This window comes from Anastrepha ludens, chromosome 5 (assembly GCF_028408465.1).
Source record: "Anastrepha ludens isolate Willacy chromosome 5, idAnaLude1.1, whole genome shotgun sequence".
Taxonomy (NCBI): Eukaryota; Metazoa; Arthropoda; class Insecta; order Diptera; family Tephritidae; genus Anastrepha; species Anastrepha ludens.
Genome location: NC_071501.1, coordinates 102,645,405 through 102,668,914, shown reverse-complemented (window position 1 = coordinate 102,668,914; position 23,510 = coordinate 102,645,405). Strand labels below are relative to the sequence as shown.

At 33.4% G+C, this 23,510-nt stretch overlaps 1 protein-coding gene across 2 annotated transcripts in view; it reads right to left on the bottom strand.

Annotated features, from left to right (window-relative positions):
- Positions 1-23,510, bottom strand: part of LOC128865076 (mitochondrial carrier protein Rim2) — a 59,275-nt gene that overhangs the window by 12,562 nt on the left and 23,203 nt on the right. Inside the window, exons 2-3 of one of the 2 annotated variants that reach the window (XM_054105024.1) lie at positions 1,406-1,601; positions 1,211-1,281 (exon numbers count right to left, since the gene is read on the bottom strand). In XM_054105024.1, the coding sequence (XP_053960999.1) occupies positions 1,211-1,281; positions 1,406-1,601 (267 nt within the window). Of the gene's footprint in view, positions 1-1,210; positions 1,282-1,384; positions 1,602-23,510 lie in introns of both variants that reach the window. The other variant, XM_054105023.1, reaches the window with a different exon arrangement.

Genomic DNA, 23,510 nt, shown 5'->3' with positions numbered 1-23,510 from the left:
CTTCGGTACACATTTTTTGTATTAAATACGTATTTTCAGCGAATAACTCCTTTAACTTTAATTCTAAACCAGTGGCGGTAGGGAACGTGCTATTATAATTGGCTTAATCTTCTTCCGTTTTGTTGCACTATACACCGTCCCGTTTTTTCCATTATAACCAACATATTTCTTACAAAGCGCATTCATTAAAGGTGTTGGCACTAGACCAACAACAATGTTTTGTACGCTTGATTGTCAAAGTAAAGTATTGGCAAAGTAGAAAACAAATAATGAATTCGCCTTGTTTCATTTTAGGCTGACAGTCACATGGACACGGCAAAAAAAAAACAAATCAGCCGATCTACCGATACCACCTTTAATAGATTCGCCTTGATTTCTTGTCTATTTAAGACCCGATTTACACGAGGAGACATCTGGAAGGGAGACACTGGAAATTCTCTTTTCATGTCTCATTCGCGGCCACACGGGCAAAATTGTTTTCGGCAACATTTTGACATTTAATACTTTAGCATCGTCTGGTTCGGATGTATTCTAGCACGCGCTCACATGTAAAGCAGAGAGCGTTCGACAACAGTTTCTTAAATATATGAATGAAAAATGCAAACTGGTTAAATAATAAATAATTTGTTGTTTTTTTTTGTTGAAATATATTTATAAATTCTTATACTTGAATAAAAAAAATTAAATTAAAAATACTTCATATGTAAAATTAACTTGAGTATCTAGAAATGCGGAGAAAAATTAGAAATCAACATAAGCATGTCCCATAACTATTTTAAATTATACCTACTTTACTAGCAAAAATAATCGTGCATTTCCCAAGCAGCGTTCGTATGTTTGTCATCGTTGTTATCTTCCGTTTGATTGAAAACCAACACATAACTTAGAACTTTCTTCCACAAAAGAAGAAAACGAATGAAGCAACTGTAAAAAATTGCTTTAAGATTGGAAATGCGAATAAGAAGCACAAAGCGTGTCGCCAGTACAGGAGACAAATTCCCTTCTCTCTTCCGCGGCCGTCCTTCACCCCCGAACAAAATGTTTCCCTTCCAGATGTCTCCTCGTGTAAATGGGCACTAATTATGCGAAATATGAAGACAACCGCTGACATTTCTTTTGTCTTAGAATTCAAACAATATAAACATGTCATCCCTATTAACCCTTTTATGGTATTGTGTTTTTATTGTATAATTTAACTTTCACTACTTACCTTAAACACTGCACGATACTCACTGACTTTGTGGAGGTGGATGAGATGCCGCAATGTGAGATAGCCATTATCTATAGAGAGTAAAAGCAATGCAATTCAAATATTATTAACAGTTAGAAAACTACTTTTTAATTTATTTTTGAGAAATAAAAATGATTATAAAATTGGTACTACCCTACGCACACCCCCAATCACCTGTGGCTGTGACCTCTTACGCAAAATGGTTGTGCTCAATTTACGTCGCTGTTCGGGTCGAAGCAATTCGCTGGAGCCATTTGTGGAGCCTGGTGGTTCGAGGCGTGTCGGCCCGAGAAAAGCAGTTGAACTCTGTAAACGTGTTTTAACCACTTCTAAAGGACAAGTGACGACAGCACCAACTGTACCGGCGGTTCTAGAAAGAAATAAGACATGGAACAAATTTATTTACATACATACACACATATAATGCAGGTGAAATGGTTGAAGTGCCAGTCTTGCAACCATATATACATATGCAAGTATAAACAAATTTTACAAATAATATTTACAAATATCTGAATGCAGGAGACGAGCTATAAAATTTAATTGGTATCGATATAATTCAACTTTTCCTGAATTGCCAAGTGGGCGGTCTGTTAAGCAAACAGAGAAGCTATTCGCCAAAGCGCCATAAGCTCAGACAAAATTCGTTTGTATTCTTGATTGCTGACGGAAATAAGACGTTAGTGACATTTTGTATCATTTGGTTTAAAAATACGTTTATAAATAACCAGCGCAATTGACGTACGACTCATCGCCGACGCACTTGACCGCCTCCAATGAAGGAACAAACAGAACTTAGTCAAGCAAAAACGAAAATAACTTGCAATTAGTAAATTGTTTCGTAGTTTAAATTTATGGGTTGCAGTATAACAACAACTACAGAGACATTGTATCTGTTGGCAAATAAAATGTTTAAGCGGCGAGCCTTTAAATCTTCTTTGGGTGGCAAGAATAGAAGGGAAAACAATTAAAGAAAAGCAACAAAATAGCACACGCCAGTTGCTTATGTCAGCTATATTCTAAGCATTTTGAAATTATTTTTTTTTAATTTTCTATTGATTATGCAACTGCAGGCAAAAATGGTTGATAATAATGACAGCGCTAGTTCATTTAGAATGATAAATTCCTATTTGCACGTCAAGGGATGTTAAGTGAGTTATGGAATGAGTACCGTGTAAATTTTTAAAGTGAACTAGAAATTATTTAATATTTTTTTAGTTATTAACTAATACTTGGCGTGCTTCGCCGCGTGTCTTATATTTAGATGAGGGCGAAATTTCAAAAATGACACAAAGACATGAATTTGGAATTACAGACACCCAACTCCTCCGCATTGAGTAGAGCCAAATATGAACATTTTAGGAATTCTAAATATGTCATTCTTGGACATTCAAGAAATCGCATATTAATCTTGAGCAAAATTAAACACCCTTTCGGAAGATTTATAATTTTTGCAATTGACGTCGTACGTCAATCATATTTGACACTTCTGAACTAGACAGCTGCAGTCTACAAGCATACAAGTAAGATTTCCGTTACCCAAAATATTTTTCTCTTTTTTAGTGAAAAAGTTACTCAATATAAAATTGGATGAGTAATTTTGCGCCACCTTGTATTTTTTTTTTGAAGTGGTAGAATATATATTTGAGCAAAGTCAAATATTTCACATACAAAAAATTGCATTCATAAGTAATAGGAATTCGGCAGTTCCGCCTACAGATGTTTTTTTGTTTTACAATGAAAAATGCGCTACATATACTTCATAAGAGGTGTGTTCAAGTAAAGTGATTTTTGAATTTCGCGGGCAACGTACATCCGTAAACAAAAATATACTGTTAATGATGTAATGTAATGATTTTTCTAAATATACTCGAGGGTTTTCTTCTCCCCAGTTCGGAAATTGTGTGTGCTGACAAATCCATTCAATGTGAAATGAGCTTCATCATTAAAGATGATTTTGCGTCAAAACCAAGCATCATGTTCACGAAATTTCTGCCATTATAATAATCTGTTGGTTTTAATTCTTGTGTTAATTGAATTTTGTAAGGATGTAAATGAAAGTCTTTATGTGAAATCCGCCAAACGTTGAGTCATCGAGGTTGAAAGTTGTTCAGCAAAACGTTTTTCTTTCATGGCCAAATGCAATTTTCCGAATAGATAAAATTCACAGGGAAGCCATATCAGGCGAATACGGTGAGTGATTGATGGTTAAAATGCGATTTCTAGTCAAAAAATCATTCACAAGAGTGGATCGAGGAGATGGTGCATTATCATACTATAAGCGCCAGCTTCCTCCTTCGCGATATTCAGGGCGAATTCGACGAATGCGATGCAACAAACGCTTCAAAACGCCAAGATAGAAAATACATTGACGGTTTGGCCCATTGGCACGAACTCCTTTGGAATCGTAAAAACAAATTAGCATCGGACTTGATTTTTGATTTCTCCAAACATGATTTTGTAGGTGGTGCCTCGTCTGGGGATGTTCCATTCGGCACTCTGACGGTTAGTTTCAGATGTTGGAAACACCACCGTTTCATTACTAGTTACAATCTCTTCTCGCCTCTTTAATGAGGTCTTTCGAATGTTGAATTCTGAGCAATTTTCGGTCCTCAGTTAACTTGTGCGGAACGAAACGTGCACAGACCTTTCGTAAGCCTAAATGATCAGTTAAAATGAGATAAATCGATGTTTTGGAGTCGTATGCGACTTTCTATGATTAAATGAATTTCAAAGATGATTTCGGTGCATTTTTGATAAATTTACAAACAATTTCGATGGAGTTTTCGGCGGCCCGTATGTTCATTGTCATTTATGTCCTCACAATCTCTGAAAGGTGAAAACAACTCATGAACTCTGGCACGAGATAGACAATGATCAATTCAAATGTTTTGTTAAACGTTTTACCGATGTTAAAACAAAATTTGATGTTATCTCTTTGTTCGAAACTCATTTTTGTACCGGTGACACAAACATACTGACACTTTAGACGCAATAACTTCGCTTCCACTGAACCGAATGTCACCAAGCTTTCACTGGAAGTCAGTAACTTCTAACGCGCTAACTCATTAAAAAGATGGGGCCATCAAAAATATTTGTATGACGCTAGTCTTGTTTATTTTGAACTTCACCTTGTATTCTCAACAGAATGTCCAGTTCTTGGTGTGCCAGTCCTTTTCCCAGCCTCGACAAATCAGTTTCTTGAAATTTTTTCACCAACCATAAAAAAATCACAAATTTTGCGATAAGTTGTTCTTAAAGATCGACCATTTTCGTAATAAGTTTCAATAATTTGGACGCGTTATTCAAATGCTTAAAATTGAAGTACATCTGTCTAATTGACAAATGTCAAAGATGACATAGAAAAAGGTACCATCTAAGAATTATTCACTATTAACATCTACGCCTCACTTTTGTAAGACCCTTCTTTTGCAGGAAAAATTTGTTTAGCGCTTTTCCCGATTGATCATCCCTCACTCTCCTTCTCTTGTGAGACTTAATTTGTTTAATAGTTGTATAGATTTGTGGTCGAAAATTGCTCGAATGCACCTAATAAATATCAACTCTCTATAACTCTATAAGTTTCTCTGATTCGCAACCAGTTGATACCAAAAGCTAATGGCAGAAATTGGGTCAATATTTTCCTCAGTTGACACAAAAAACCTGCCTTTCCCAGTCATATGGTTAATTTTTACCATTCTTGCTTTTCGAAAAAGTGTGACCAATCATATGGAAGAAACCCTATCTCATTATTCTGGTGGTGGAAATAATTTTATAAAATAGTTATAAAAGCTCAAGGTACCAAACAAAATAAGCGTTGATACTCTACCCCCTACCATTTTAATTTTTATATTTTTCAGTTTAAAGTTAAGTCATTTTGAATAGAACACTTCTGACTGAAAACTAAATAATTTTATTTATTTGTCCAGTGAAAGCATGAGCTGTGTATGTAAATTATACTATTACTCCAATTAGTGCAAGTCATTAGACATTATAAAAATTCCGCTATTATTATCAGTAGAAATTACAAATTGCAAATAACAATGGCACTCCAGTTATGGCTATTCGTGCAATTCACTGCCTCCCTCTTAGTTAATTAATATTTTATCTAATTCAAACAAATAATTATGACGACTAAATACAATAATTGAAGTTAATAAGGTATTAAAATAAATTGTTTTTGTATTGGATGTCAGCAGACCAAGAAGATGACGGCAGACGATTGGCTGAAAAATTACGAAAAGCGATGAATATGTAAATCGATAATTTCCACTTTTCTTTTAATTCTTTACTGTGAGGTTACGCAAGTGACTAAGTGACAAATTTATAACACATAAGTTAACTTAATAATACTGTATTTATAAAAATAAAGAGATGCTTGGTTAACCAATAAAAGTCTTGTTGAGTGCACGCGTTACGTTTGTTTTTTTCCTTTATTCCGGGCCTAGCAAGCGATATTTCAGAAAATGCTAAACGCGATTTAGAAAATTCCACAATGTATTATTGTGTACTACAACCACTTCCCGAGCACCAAAAAATTGTTTCTCTAACCTTTGCGAAATTTGCGATTCTCTCGTTGATATCTAATGTCATTCTCCAATGGATCTTTGAGAAAGTTATAATCTACAAGTTTATATTTAGTCTTATTACGAAGAACTGTCCTGACAACGATCGGGTCGGCATCGATGTGCTCAATGATAATGAGAAATGCTCAAAATCCTTCAACAGCTTGTCAGACATTTTATTTGCTAAATTAATTATTATAATTTTTTGTTTTCCTTTTGTAGCTGGGGCGTCACGTCATTTGTAAATTATTATAATGTTATAGGATTATTCAGTGAATTAGAAAATGAGTTCATTTTGCTATTATTATATTATCTTTAAAAGCAAAAGAAAAAAAAATAGAAAGAACTCTAATTTATTTATGGCGCTTCGCATTATTTTTGAATCAACTAGAGAATCAGATTTGAGATGAAGTTGAGAATCAGCTTTTTCTCAAGTTGAGAATTGCGTTTTTTTTTTCAAGTTGAGAATTGGGACATTTTTAAGTTGAGAAAAACTGTTTTTCTCACTAAAAAATACCCTTTTGTATTAAGAATGACAAGATACTCAGTTGGAGATACTATTAATAAGGAACGTCAGAAATATAAACGAAATACCTCATTTCTCAAACTCATCCTAAAGTTAATCTCAAACCTATAATGTTTATTGGGTAGTTTACGAATTGATGGCACTTAGCCAAATTATGAACTTAATTTTTTTTCAAGTTTGGGTAATAAACAAGAATTGTTCATTTATATTTTACACCGAAATATTTACATACATCCATACATATATATTGACATATTAACGTAGCTGAGATATTGTACAGTTGCATGGTTTGATCAATAATAAACAAAAGAAAGTTCTAGTGCTTTAAGATGGCGTACGAGTAGAGCGGAAGGTGGAGGAGAATAGAAAGTAAAAACAAATTTTGCTTGACTGAATAGTCAAGTCAAGGCAAGCCATAAATCAAAAATATGTAGATTAATTGTACTTGAATGAATAAAGAAATTATGTAAATACATAAGTATGAATAACAGGGCATTGTCCATCTCGCACTAAAACAAAAACAAAAAAAAGTCAAATAAAGCAGCGGCGAGAACTACTATAATTGTTAACCATAATATTATTTTTTTGTACTTATGACAGTCGGGACTAGGGGGGCTTAACAACGTGACCAAGCGCAATTACTCCTAATTGACACAATCAAAAATATTATATGTGAATGGATTTGTCATAAAAAGGTTTCTCATCAAAAAATATAGACTCCTTTTCGATTCGCCACTTCTCTGCTGGCTATGTTTGAGCTCTGCTCACTTGACGAAAAGTTTGCATGTGAAAGCAACAACAAAGTCATTGATCAAGATTCGTCGCTAGCGAGTATGATTTCGCCTCATACAATTGGTATAACTAATTATTTTCAATGCTGGCAACTCTCTTTCATTAGGGATATACTTAAGGTGCTTCAACGAATTCAGCAAATACTCTTTTGGTGTTGACCGTCGTGCTCACAAACGGCAACTCCGTTACTTGCAATTATTTATTTTTGGTCTACAGTCCACCAACCACATTTAGCAGAACGAGAACGCAAAGGGTGTTGACACGACACGAACATTACAAGTAATGAGTTAATGCAACAAAGGGAAACACTGTACGAACGTAGTTTTTGGCAGCTTTTTTCCAATGGTACCAATATTTATTTATGCCAATTGGTTTATCTATTCATCACTTGCTAATGCTTGGCGAATCGAAGAGGCCTTATCTGGCATTTGAGGCAGCAAGTAACTGGCAATATCCTAGCAATATCCTAGGAGTAGCTTTGACTAACTACACAATCAGTATTTTATGTGGTTACAACAACAACAAAAGCAAACATTATTTGAAAAAAAAGAAAACCATAAAACTTTTAAATAAAATTATGGTGTTCAGGAGCTCTATTCTGCTTTCTGAACTTTATATTAACGTAAACACTAAGAAACACGGTGATGGGTTTCCTCAAGGTATTCTCAAATGCCCTGCTAGCCAATGCTCCTTACTTTGCGTAAAAATAATTGTTTTATTTTTCCTCGTTTTAAAAAAATAAAAAATTTTTTAATAATAGTAGAGGCGCTATGCTCCGATGATGATGATGGTGCGTAGCACATTTAGCTCTGCAACAAAGCAAATGAGCAAAAATTGACAAAAGCAGTTCTTTAAAAATAAAAAAAAGCCTATAAAATTAATCTGCTTATGCGCCAATTTTGAATAAGTAAAATGGCAGACAAAAATTAGCAACGAAGCGCTAAAAATTTCACTGCCAAAATGGTAGTTTTTATGGACTTATGTAGTTGAGGAACACATAGAAACTCCATCACTGCTCCCAAAATAGATAGCGCTTTTGTAAGAGGCATACATTGGAGGAGTAATAAAATGTTTGCTTCTTACTAATCGGTACTTTTCAGACACAATGTACATACAGATAATATGAGGCATGATTTATTTAGCAAAAGTTACTACCGTAGCGCGATTTTTTTTTCATAGCGATAGGATGGCAAGAGAAGAAGTAACGAAGCAAAAAAGCGAAATTGACGTTTCCGTGTCATATTAAAAAAAAGTATAATACAATTTAAATTTAACTCCCAAAACAGTAATGTAAATAAAAACCAAAAAATACGCCCTCTAAGAGAATGAGAGGCAAATACGAGCGAATTGACGTGCCTCATTTTAGACCTGTGATTCAACAAGCATCACCCGTCTCATTCAAAATCAGCGATATGTCGGTGTCACTGAGCGAAAAAAGCACAACATTTGAACAAAAGCAAATGCAAAAACTGACTTAAACCGGTTTGTATGGGGTTAAAACGCTACTGATAACCTTACGAATCAAACCGGCTTGGAATATGCGCTGATAACATTAAAATCCCGGGTAAATTTACTTAAGCTGTGGAAACAGCCTAATCACCGGCCAGGCCAACGAGTCGTCAAGCCAAATCTAGAAATAGCACAGCAGACGGGCAGATCGACGATTGACGTACATATTTAGTTACACTTGTATGCGTATTGAACAACGCTCAGGGAATTATACTCTTAATTCGGAAGTTTTAAAGACAAAATAAAATTTATAAATACAATATATTTATATAAAATTTCACTAATGAATATGTGCTTCACAAAATGTGGTACCAGACAGATAACGTAATCGGAGAAGAAACGTGAGGTGGAAAAAGTACAAATCACATGTTTTATTTTAGTTTATTTGTAATTGCTATTGTTATTGCTATTCAAGAAGCCTCCAGCCTAAAGTGGTGTGTGGTAAATCAAGCATACGGCTTGCATGCGAAAACTATTTACATATATACATACATATGTATTTACAATAGGCGTCAAAAAGGAGATACGATTTTTGCTTTTTGTAAGATTTTGAGAAGAAAATAAACAATTATTAGTTAAGGGTAATTAAAAATTACAAAAAAAAATAATAATTCGACTCCAAATAACATACATAGGCACTGCTAACACAATGGACCCTACAGGTCTAAGTGAAATATTTTTACTAATATTTTAATCGGCCAGCACTATCTAACCTAACCTCAGGGCAAATTAAGCAGGTAATACAGTAGAGCAACTGATATAACTGTTTTTTTTAATTTTTTTTCTGGTCTCTAAATTGTCATATTTTGTTTAAATTACTGCATCGAAGCGCAAAAGTAATCATCCTTCCGGAAGATTTATAATTTTTACAAATGACGTCGTACGTCAATCATATTTGACATTTGTGAACAGAAAAAGAATGTAGTGCGTAAAGGTCAAAATAAAGATTTTCATTACTCAACATTTTTTTAATTTTTTTTTTTATTTAGTACAAGAAATGGAGACCGTAGAGGTCAAAATAAAGATTTTCATTACTCAAAAAATTTTTTTTATTGGTCCGCCGAAGCCGAATTGGAGCTTCCCATAAAAACCATTTGCCGTTCGGAGTCGACTTAAAACAGTAGATCCCCCTCCATTTGTGGAACAACATCAAGGCGCACACCACAAATAAGAGGAGGAGTTCGGACAAACACCCAAAAAGGGTGCAAGCGACAAATATATATATATTGTATATATATTAGACTGGCCGCAGCTTGTATGAAGACAAATAAAAATTGAAAATCCAAAAGTTTTCGGGTCGTAAAACATGAGGTTAGATGCAATAAAGAACGGTATATTTTTTCAGCCCGATCCGATGATGTCTAACCGTGCCCATTTGATCCCAAAGTATGGAAAATTTGAAAAAATCACAATTTTTACTAATTTTTTTTCGTTTCCAATTTTTTTGTTCGAATTTTATATTTATTGATGTGATGCGATTTTAATTAATGATCTTGTTTACTTTATTGCGGTATGGCCCAATTTATATCGCGAAAACCACCTGACAAAAGGCGCTTTCAGCACACATAACTGATTAGTGATACGTGGAAAGTACGTCACCGTCAGTTGAGTAATAGAAAATTCCCACGGCGCAAGAAAAAAATTGTATTAAAAAACTTAAAAATCTTTACGAAGAATGGAGAAATTTACAAAAACATTCCAAGACTCCTAACGAGAAGTGTCGTAAAAATGAAGCAGAGTTCAAGGATAAAATTGAAAACTTCATATTTGACATTACAGCCATGGATGCCCTAGGTATAATGAAAATGCAGGAAGATAAAGACTTTCCTTTGCTCCAAAAAAATAGAGAACGTCCAGGTAGTATGTATGGTGCCGATACTGTACTCACAAGAAAAAAAAAACTCAAAGAGCAACGAATGGAAGAAGAAAGAAAGCGCGTTGAAAAGCATTAAGTTCATACTAAGTTTATTAAAGTTAAGCTTTACTGGTTCTTTTTTTTAATATTTGATCCCATTTGAAGCTAGTTATGCTCTTGAAGTCTCTGATACCGAGGATGCTGAAAAGGATATTTCAGCTGACGAAGAAAATGCAGCAAAATATATAAATGAAGGCGAAGATACAGATGGAAGTAACATTAATTTACCACCGAAAAAGGCAAATCGAAGAGAAATTAGTTTTATTGATGATAGAATGATTGCATGCATGGACAAATGTAACCTCTCAACAAGAGATGCCATGCATTTGGTGAGTGCAACGGTTGTTGCCTTCATAAATACCATGCAAAATGTTAATGGAACGCCGTCAATAAAAATGGAAGATTTAATTCTTAATCGAACAACATTACATTCGATGAGGAGAGATTATCGTCGCAGACAAGCTCAAGAGATTATTAATGGATTCAATGTAATGGTTTTACTGAATATGTTTATAAGATTTTGGATTCTTGACCTTTCTTTTTACTTGTTTGTAGATTCCCGACGTTTTTGTCCTTCACTGGGATGGCAAGCTGCTTGCAGAAATCCGAGGCACAGAAAAGAAAGATAGATTGTCTCTCGTTGTCACAAGAGAAAATATGGAAAAACTGCTGGGGACACCAAAAATTGAAAGTTCAACGGGAGATGCAATAGCTGCAGAAATACATAATTTGTTGTGCAAGTGGAAGCTCGATGATTTAGTGGAAATTGTATCATTTGGTATAACAGCTGCTAATACGGGAGTTAATAATGGAGCAGCGTTCTTGCTTGAAAAAAGGTTGGGCCGAAATCTACTTTTCGTTCCCTGTCGTCACCATGTTAGTGAGTTGCTAGTCAAAGCAGTGTTCGAACTAAATTTTGGCAAATCATCAGCACCGGAAGTTCCCTTATTCAATCGTTTCTCTAACAGCTGGAAAAACATTAATTCTCAGTCATTCAAAAGTGGAATATCGGAAAATTAAGTTCCTAAAGTCTTTACAATAGCTGAAGTGGAAATATTTAAGAATTTTTGTCTAACTGCTTAAATAGTCACCACACTCGTGCCGATTATAAAGAATTACTACAACTATCGTTGCTCTTTGTTGGGGAAGACGTACCAAATTTTTCACAAGTACGGTCACCTGGTGCAACATCACACGCAAGGTTTATGTCGAAGTCCCTATATGCCTACAAAATGTTTCTGTTTCGCCAGCAATTCGTGTTAACGACTTCAGAGATAAAGAGTCTAAGAAGCGTTTGTATTTTTTTAACCTGCATATACGTTCCATATTGGTTTCGTTGTGTGGATCCAATAGAATAGAATATAAATGATTTTATTTCATCAAGAACTAAAACATTCTTTACCCACTTAGGAATTGAAACAAGTTTTTTGGAATCAGATCCTTCAACATGGCAAGAAAGTGAAGACTATATAGCGGGAAAATGAATTTGTCAGCATTTGTCTGTAGTTAATGGCGCTGCAGAGAGAGCATTGAAATTCATCACAGACTACAGCAGATCGCTTACTTATAATGAAGAAGATAAACAGTACTTACTGCAAGTTGTTGAGCACTACAGGCAATTGTATCCGTCTTACACCAAAACATCTCTCATTAAATAGACAATCTAATTCTTTAATTAAAATTTTATTAAATTAAAATAAATTATATAAATAAAGTTAAATTATATATATACTAAGTATATACATATTAAATTAAATTAAATTATATAAATTGGAAACAAAAAAAATTTTGTAAAAATTGTGATTTTTTGAAATTGTCCATACTTTGGGATCAAATGGGCACGGTTAGGCATCATCGGATCGGGTTAAAAAATTACACCGTTTTTTATTACTCCTAACCTCATGTTTTAAGACCCGAAAATTTATGGATTTCCACAAAAAAAAAGTTGCGGCCAGTCTAATATATATATATATTTAAAAGTTAATCGGAAACAAAATTGGATGATTGAGCTCTCGCCCTGTAAAAAATTTTTGTTTGTTTGTTCAATGTTGGTTGGTGAAGCTAAAAAAATTTGTTTTTCTCTTAATCACAGAGCTTTGACCACATAAATGCATGCTGCATTTTTGTTGTTTTTATTAAATATTTTTTTAAACGGAATATGTTTGCGTAATTGAGAGAAACAAAATGGTTGATGCTAAAAATTTTAGTTGGTCACAAACGACACAAGACTGCTTAACAAAATGGCGAGAGAAAAGTTTAACCGGTTTACCGGACTAACGGCACTATTTACTTGAACAACGCGAAACAAACTGTCTAGAAAAAGTGTTCGTTGAGCGATACAACTTACATCAACACAGCGTAAAAAATAGCCAGAGAAAAATCCTACATCAACACAACCAATGAAAATGGATACGAAAAAGTTCGCATATGTGTTTATCATTTTATATATACTTTCTACATGTGATTTGCCAGTCAACAAAAACTGCATTACTGCAACATTTGCCAGCAATACTTTCTGTTGATAACACAGAGATCGCGGCTAATACACAACCAACTTCAATGCGTTTTAAATGATATTCTTGCGTGGACAAAAACATGGCAAATTAAGCTTAGCGAATCGAAATCAGTCCATACAAAACCCTCTTATAATAAAATAAGATGTTTTCTATTGTATCTAAATGGCGTCGAAATACCGTATCATAACACGGCGAAATACTTAGGCATGACGCTAGATGCTAAGCTTAAGTGAAACGAACACAGTAAGAAAAAAAGAGAACTTGAAATCAAATACAGAAATCTCTATTGGCTCATGGGCAAAAGGTCGGGGTTATAAATATTCAACAAAGTCCTGCCGTACAAGCAAATTCTGAAACCTGTAGGGGCATATAATTTCCAGCAATGTAATGCACACTCAAAGATTTCAGAATAAAGTGTCGAAGTGCGCCGTAAATGCTCCATAGTATATCCGCTATAACGACCTTGAACGAGATCTTGGCATTGAATCAGTCGCGACCACAATACAAGTGTATGTATGCTAAGTCACGCATGGATAAACTTCAACAGCATAACAACAGTGAAGCTGCGGTACTGTCTGCCCTCCGCAGTTGGAAGGCAAGACTTAAATGAAAGAAGCCCCATAATCTCCAGGAGTAAAAACATTTCCCATTAAATTATTTGCTCAACAAAAAACGTCAAAGCATATTGCTCGATAGTTAAAACATGTATGACAAGTTACAATGTTAATAATAATAAAAATATATAAAAAAATAGGCGTTAACTCACACTTGACACTCATAGTAAATATAGTATGTAGTAGAATATCATTTAATACGCGATGATAGTCAAACGTCACTCGCACATTTGATACTTGATTGATTGAAATTATTTTTATGGCATTTTACTTTGTTAAAGTTATTACATTTTTTTGTAATTCTAACATTTTATTTGTGTGATTTTACAAATGCATCGTACGATCTGTGACGTCATTGGTAATTCAATATAGTACAAATACTTGCATATATGGAAAAAAGCACCGCGCTACTGGTCAGTTTTGCGGTTTTTTTCGCAACAAAACGAACAAGTAAGTGCAAAATATCTAAATTGCAATTAAATTTGATTAATAATTTTAAATACATACAAACAATGCACTTGCAAGTATTGTGTATGCACATCTCGTTTAGAATAAGTAGGAATGCACTTATGGCGCTCTGCTCACTTGAAATTTGCAAAATGCGATTAAATTCTATACAACACCCATTCCCATAATAAATATGTTAATCAAGCTAATTAAAAATGTGATTGAAATTTTGCAATTTCGGTTTATTATTGTACGAGGGTCACTATTCATATTGTGAGCGTAACAATAAATAAGAAAATAAAAAACACATAAAATACGTATGGATCTATTAGCTATCAGCTCCCATTATCATATAGACGCTTCTAAAACATTCGATTAAATATTCTCAATATTTTGTTGCACTAACCGACACGAGCATCTGTTTGAACTTTTATCAAATGATATGGCCTCCAACGAGCAAACATTTTTTTACTATTAAATTATCACAAACTGAAACTAATGACTAGAGCAGCTTCACGAACCCAGTCATTTAACAACGCTCTGGGATTATCAACAACTCGTGACTTTCACGAATTTCGTTCTTACGCCAAGGACGTTCACTTCTAAACTCGTTTTACTAGCGCTTCTCAAAGGCAAATCATGGCGATTCATCGTCGACAGTGGGGGTAAGGGTAACTTTATCAATATTAAATATAATAAAACCTAAGACGACAAATTGATTTAATTTTTGAATTTTTTCCCATGCTGATACACTACTTTCAACCAGGAACTTCACATCTGTAAGCAACATAAAACGAGCACAATGCGCAAACATTCTGAACGAACTTATAGCCGAAACTGATAAACTTTCTAGTAGAAATGTCGTTTGTACCTAACTGACCTAACCTAAGTTTTGTACCTAACGTAAGGGTTGGTTGCCAATACACACAATATAAATGGAGTTTACATTAAAAAAAAGTATAACGAAATAAATTTAAGTCAGGAAGCCCGTCTTAACTTGTTTTTTTGCTAGTAAATTGCTTTATTTTACAAAACTAAAAGCATGGCATTAATACATTATGTTTCGACTTGACTTTAGCAAAATTTCAGAAAAAAAAAATTATAATTGTAAAAGTTATTGCTGTTTGTCTAGAGCCCGTTTCTCCAGAAGTCCCTTGTGGAGATCATCACAAGTCCTTGGATAATCTTGTGCCTGATCGAAGCTTTTTTTCAAAATTAACAATATGGCGAGAGAAAGACCGACAATTAATTGTTAAAAAAAAATCGACATTTTGAAAAAAAAAATCCTTCGATCAGGCACGAGTTTTTTATGTTTTTCAATGGCAGTATACATTTTATTGAAATCTACCAAGCGGTCACAGTGATCACCAATTCAAAAAACATAGTTTTGAGAAATAAAAAATACCTTTAAAGTTTAGCGAACGGTCCGGAGCGCCCTTTGTTAATTGTTGAATAATTCGAAAAGTATTTGTCGGATTCACCTCAAATTTTCACCCAATATTTTTAAGATATTACACTTTAAGAAAATGCAAAAAAATGGCATTTTTTGAAAATTGTGACTACTCCTAACACCTTAAAAAATATTTACAAGACCAATAAAAAAAATCTTCTAAAATGAGTGACAAAATGCTAAGCAAACCTCATATTGATAAGTTTTGGCAATATTTTTATAATTTTCTTTTCATCTTCATTCTCTGACAAAACCCCATATTTATCCAAGTTTAAGAGTCTGTAGAAAATTCTTATAAATTCTTTTTCAGCAAAATTGAAAACATTTTAATCAGAATTAAAAGAAAAACAGATATGCAGTTTTATAACTCGTTCAATTTTAGTAAAACAAGGTGCAAATTTGAAGTGGCCAAAACACTCGTTCATTTTTGACAATTTTTCTCCTTGACGGTGTTGCGTATTTTCTCCATATAACGAATGATTTTTTTTAATTTTTTTTTATATGAAGAAAATGTTACCTAAACCCCGCATCCACATTTGTTTTTAAATTCTTAACTAAAAAGTTGAAAATTTTAATGAAAATTTGTTGAATTCTTAATATTACAAAAAGTTTCAAATTTATATAAATTTTACATTAAATAAATATTTTTTATGATTAGATTTTCCGTGGCAAAAATACACTCGGAGGTTTGCTATTGCCCATTAAACAAATATTATTTACATAAATTTATAGAATGAACTACATTTTTCAAAAAAATAATTGAAATTCAAAATATATAAATAAATAATCAAAACTTGTCGAAATGTGGAGCCCTTAAAAGTTTTCCTCTATCTTTATATTTGTCTTATTTAATTTTTTTTGCAATCCCCTCTAAGGCCCACACACTTGGCTCAACGTTCCTGCCATTATTTTTAACCCCTGAAAAATCACCGCTTGCTTCTGTATCGGTGATAAGAGACGAGTCACTTGATTTGGATTTTCTTCCCTCCAGCCGTATGGTGTTGCCTCCTTTAATTTAATTTAATTTCTTATCAGACCGGTCCAATAATTCACTGTAGTACGATGCCGAAATCGTCCTTAAGGATTATTGAAAAAAAAAAAACACGGGGTTCCCGGTAACGCTTTTTTCCACAAAAAAGTCAATAGCAAATTATTGTTCGAATTGTTCCTTTTACTTTTTTAAGTTTTTATTTTTTTTTAGAACAGACGGTCAGTCTATTAGTTAGTCTGCAATCATGTATGTTCTCGTTTGGCAGATGGAAATACGTGACGGTAATGTCGACTTCCCTCAGCAAACCCAGCAGACCTCAAGCGCTTGTACTTATTGAGGACTCTTCGTTTGTATGTAGGTACCTATGTGTATATGTATGTATAATTATACCGAAATGTGCGCCGTTAATTAAATTATTTACATGTAGCTTGTTTACAAATGTAATAGATAAATTAAATATTTTATTTTGCATGAGGTACACGATTTTTTTTTAATAGAACGATTACTCTTGTAATTAGTCTTAAAACATATTTATTTTGCATAACAAAGTGGACGTGAAAAAAATTTAAATTATAGAAACAAATTTTCCTAAAATTGATCCGAATTCATTTCTGCTACACACAAAGTTTCTCTTAATAGGCAGATTTGGGAGATACTACAGCCCCTAGCCAGTGAACTATGAACGATGACTATTTGTGGTTCTTTTTGTGTTTTTTTTTTGCTAAATACACTCTTAAAATCATAAAAGGAGTAAAAACTTATTGATTGCTATTTCTAAGTGAATAAAGTAAGCAAAAAAGAATTTGCCTCCTGAGAGGCGCTCCCAAAAAGCCGAGTCAACTAAATAGATATTAAAAAAATAATACTTAATTTAGTACAAAATTAAAAACTCTTCCGCGAACTATTTGTTAAACATATTTAGAGTTTGAAGTATAGTATTGTCAGATATATGCAAAAATTTCAACGATTAGGAAGTGTAGATGATTTTGGACTGGATTTTCACAGAACAGCAGCGACACAGGATTCGATATTCTACAAAAGACTTCAACTGTCATACAAGGTAACAAGACTTAGCTAAAATAGAAACGACAGGAGCTTTGATACACTGTTTTGCGACGAATGCGATGCAACAAACGCTTCAAACAAACAAATGAGCATCGACTTGATTTTTGACTTCTCCAAACGCGATTTTTTGGGTGGTGGCTCGTCTAGGACCTTCCATTCCACGTTTCACCACCAGTTACAATGTTGTGACGGAAGTTCTCGTCTTTTCTCGCCTCTTTAATAAGATCTTTCAAATGTTGAATTCTGAGCAATTTTTGGTTATCAGTTAACTTGTGCGGAATGAAACGTTCGGTTTTCGGATTTCGGTTTATTTCTGATAAATCTACGAACAATTTCGATGGAGTTTTCGGTGATTACAGATTTTGGGAGACCCGTATGTTCATTGTCATTTAAATATGCCCTCACAACCATCTCTAAAACGTGTAAATCACTCATGCACTCTGGCACGAGATAGACAATCATCGCCATCAACTTTTTTCATAAATTCAAATGTTTCAGTAAACGATTTACCGATTTTAAAACAAAATTTGGTATTAGCTGTTTGTGCGAAACTCATTTTTATACCGATGACACCAACATACTGATACTTTAGACGCAATAACTTCGCTTCCACTGAACCGAATGTCACCAAGATTCCAACGCACTAACTGATTGAAAAGATGGCGTCATCAGAAACATTTTTATGACGCCAGTCTTGTTTATTATGGACTAGTAAGGTGCCAAATATCTAATCAAAGTTTCCATTGGCCCGGCGACTATCCGAATTCGAATTACTATTATAATTTCTGTAGAATAAGTATGGCCATTGCAAGCCGTGTAATTTATAAAGTGACAAACTTTTCAAAGATTTTTATTAAACTGCATTTTGATTTTCCTTGCGAGAAACCGCGCAGTTGCACTTATTTTCAATAACCGTCGCGTGTTGTCCGACCAGAGGTGTCATTAAATTTTTCATTCCGCGCTCACTTGCGCTTTTAAAAAATTTAAAATAATCGTTTATAATAAAAAAATATATAAAAAGTATAAAATTTTGCCTCAAGAAATGGAGTAGCCGATTTCTAGTTTACATTTTATATTATTATTAAATTAAATAATTAGGAAAAACAAACAAAAAGAAGACAAAATATAGAAGACGCAAATAAACGTCAGGATTGTAAATATTACTCAGCTGATATGATGGCTTTTATCGTCTATTCACAATGGAGTTTTGAAAATTATTTTCTAACCAATTCGCAATGATCGAACTACCCGAAAGTCGGTCAACCGCTTAAATGCTAACCAGACATTGAAAAAATGGTACCTAATTTTTAAAAGAAAAACAAGCTATTCAAATATTTATTATAATTATTGGGAAGTGTGAAATTTATTGTTTTACTGATATTTCGCTAATGAAAAAACTAATTGAATACAGCTGTGGGGGAAAAAACTTAGGTGTTACAAAAGTTACATACCTACATATGTATGCATATATGTGGCAGACGATAGGTATGATAATTACCGAGAAAAACAAACTTTTTAAATAGGAATTGACACACAAACACATGCATGTTTTCCTACCTATGAACCCGTGTGCATTTTGCATTTCCGTTATGCAGAATGTTCTAATTCGCAATTCGCTAAAAAAACCACACATATTTACAGCGGCGAGTTAGTGGCTCACATGAATCAGGTGTCACTTTTGCGAAAGTGGTTAAATATTTATGAATAAACACACAAGGTTGCGTTACTTATCATTTTTACAAATTATCAGATGCAACGTATAATTGTGAGAAAGTGGATTAAAGCTTCTGCATAATTTATGACTGAAAGTAACTAATAGACAGACAGTTAAGCGCAGAACGTATTGGAATGTTCTTAAGGGGCACCCCCATTGTGTAACACTCTTGCAAAATCGATTTTATGCATTTTGCGAGTTTCTGCTTTCAAAAATGTATAAAAATGACTTATAATAAATGTATAATGAAAAATTTATGATACGCATTTTTAATGGTTTATAATACATTTATAAAGATTTATAATAAATTATTAGGTTCCAAGTTGGAACAAAGGACCAAAATAAATTATTAAAAATTAATAATAAATTTATAAGTGTTTGTACTAAATTAATAAAGATTTATAACAGGTTTCTGTCGAACGACAACTTTCAAATGCGGAAATTTTTATCGAATCTTGTTTTAGTATTGTACAAAATGGCGCAAAATTAATCATCCATTTTTTTAATTAATTTTTTACTAACTGCATATAAAATATATATAATATATAAATAAAATATTTTGAGTGAAGAAATCTTTATTTTGACTTTTACGTTTACTGTCTGTTTGTATACTGCAGCTGTTTAGTTCAGAAGTGTCAATTATAATTTTGCGCCACCTTCTATTTGCACCTCCATACATTGGACACAGTTTTTTGATTGCATGGAAAAATTCATATTTTTAAGCGTAATTTGAAAATTTTCTTTAGAACTACAGAGTTTTGTTAGGTTTTCATTTTTGGTGGTTGGTTTATGTACAAAACACTTTTCTTTATTATATGTTTTAACGGCATCATTGCAGCATCGCACAAAGTTTCGAAAAAATGAATAAGCTTGCTGAAAATTGATCATTTTATCCTTACTGCGCATAAATCACTTAGGTATACCTAAATTTCTTCTCTTCCCTAGAAATTTCAAAACATTCAATGCTTACTTTTCTTTTAATAAACATCTAAAAAGCAACTATTTCTTGGGCAATCATACCATTGTGTGCGCCAAAAGCAATGTGTTTATTACCTAACCTTTTGACGAATACAGTTAACACCTCCGAAGAGACGACGCTTAGAATATACAATCTTGAATGAGTGGTTTCGAGAAACCTGAAGGCGATCTCTAGGCAAAGGCAAAAGTAGTGCTATATGCGGTCTACTTTCTTTTCAGAAATCAAGCCTGGCGACCATATGGCCAATGTTCCAGTAGCCAATGGTCAAGGCCCCTTTGAAAATAAACCTCAGTAACTTATCTGTTCAACGATAGTTGTCAAGAGAACGCTGCATTCTACAGATATCAAGGCTAACCCGCCTGCTGTTAATAGCTATTCTAGTTATAGAGTCGTGCTTGAAATCTTTTGCTCGCTTATTAGTCGTCTTCCTTGCTTCTCGGAATACTACCAAATATATCCTCGATACTCAGTGTATATGGGAACTGTATAAACATTCTATTAGAATTTCTCGTAACTGACCTTAGAGTTTAGATTGCAGCTTTAATGTCTACAACTCAATCACTTCTTTAGGGAAGGAGTTCAATCGTGCATACTAACTTTGCTGGGTAGTCAAGTGCGTAGATCTATGAATGGATAACAAATGGACGCAGAAGTCTTCACGAGAATTAGTGGTGCCTCAGTTGGGACTTAAAAAACATAAGAAAACAAAAACGAAATATAAAAAAATATAAAAAATAACGAATATAAAAAAAGAATATTAAAAAAAATATATAAAAGAAAGAAAAAAATATATATTTAAAAAAAATAAATATATATATACTAAAAAAAAATATATTACAAATTTTTTTTTTTATATATTTAAAAAAAAATATTGAAAAAAATATTTTAAAAAATATAAAAAAAAATATTAACACTAAAACTAAAAACAAAAAAAAAAACATTTAATGAAAAATATTTAAAAAAAGTTTGAAAAATAACAACAATTAAATTTAAAAAGGAATAAATGTACTTTTTACAATTTATACAATATTTCGGCAGAATAACTTAATTTTCATTTTCATAATGTCATAACAGCACGATCAAATTGGTAATTAATCCAAGTCCTCAAAATGCCTCAAAATAATTATAGGGGATAATAGGATATAGATAACAGAGGTTATGTCACATATAATTAATTAAACTTATTAACTGCATTATCCTCGCTCTGCCTTTTTACCCTACTATAAGTACAATATATTCCCCCAAGGGTGATAGATTTACCAGGCTTGCTCTTTAACTATGGTCAAAAAGAAAATTGTGAGAGGAATTTTGGCCGCCACGTCATTTGGGGATTCGGCAGCTGAATTCTGCACGATCATTTTACATATATTCAAACACTCGTCCAATCAGTCGTTGTTCAGACAGCAACAAAGTGCCAATGATTGATTTTTTCGTGTATCACCAACACAATCTCAGTTATTTTGTGAACACATCCCAGTTGACGGCAGCCCACCAGCTGATTCTGTCAAATTCGCTCAGAGTCGAATAACGGTATGTTAAAGAGCACACCTCTAAAAATCTGTTCATCATGATATTCCCCTCAATAAATTTCTTCTTGTGGGCAATCATATAAACTATTTTTAGGTCATTGTAAAGCTCTTGCTGTTCATATAATTCAGTGAGTTAAAATCCAACGTTTGCAAATTTGCTTGGATTTTCCAATTGGCGTCATAAAACAAACATAAGCGCGATTTAATAAATTGCATACCCAATCAGTGAAAGCAGGTTTATGACAGGTTATAACTCACTGTTATCGAAGCGCGTGTAGCGTGCCTACTGTCATCAGAATAAGCGAATCGACAAACCGTCTTGTGCCTAATGGATGAACAGCTTTTAAATGCTTGTAAATGCATTTCAATCTCATGAGCAATCCAAATTTTTTTTTTATAATTTTATTTTCATGTTTTTGAATTGCCTGACTCGAGCTATTAATAGCCGAAAATTGATGAAATGCATTAATTGCAAGAACATATGTATGCACTTGTAGTGAAGTCACTGTTATTTCTTATACGAGTAATGCACGGCAGCTGTTGTATGAGGTGGCGTAAATGGGATATGAGTAGTGCAATTTGTTGTAGAGCCATTCGGAAATGGTTGTTGACATACAAAGCGACCAACTAATTGAATCATTTGTATGTTATTCTGATTGTAGTTGTTATTGCGTTGCAATTGAAAATTGGTTATTAGTACTTGACTTTGAATACGACTGGGCGGATTTGCGTCAAAGGAAAACGCAAAATATGAGAATTGCGTTTATTTACGATAACCTGAAAATGTATGCACTTAACAAATTCAAATTTTTAATATTTAATATAGTGCAAAAGAATTTTAAAATGGGTTTTCTCAACCCAATTATCTCAAAGCACAAATACAAGGTGGCGCAAAATTAATCACTCTATGGTAAGATTTATAAATTTTGCATAAAAAAAGACAAAATAAAGATTTCAAATCAAAATCCTTTTTTTTATTTAGTAAAAAAGTTTTTCACATTGTATTCGGCCTGAAAAAAACAATTTACAAGCCAGTCTACATAAACAGTGTAAATATACCGTACGTCAACGAGGCAAAATATCTTGGTATAACCCTTGATGCTAAACTGCGTTGGAAGGCGCATGTCAAGAAAAAGCGTGAAGAGCTGGAATTAAAAACAAAAAACCTTCTTTATCTTATTGGCAGACACTCTATTCTGTCAACGAACAACAAACTACTGCTATATAATCAAATACTCAAACCGGTCTGGACGTATGGCATTCAGCTATGGGGATGCTCAACCGAATCTTGCATGACTATTATCCAACGATTCCAAAATAAAGTGTTGCGCAACATCGTCAATGCTCCATACTATGTGAGAAATGTCGACCTCCATCGTGATCTTGGTATCTTACCCATCACTGACGTGGCGAAAAAGTACGCCATGGCTCACAGACAACGTTTAAGTACACATGTCAACGCTGAAGCATTGGCTTTGCTTCAGCCAAATACTCATCGTCGGCGGCTCAAGCGTAAAACAGTTTTAGACCAGATGGGCACCCAGTAGCAGATGTACCTCATATATTTATACATTCATAATGAATTTATGAATATTGAGTCATCTTAGTTTTTTCCTTTTTTAATATATATGTTCAATAAAAATTGCTCGTTAGTATCTTTATCTCGT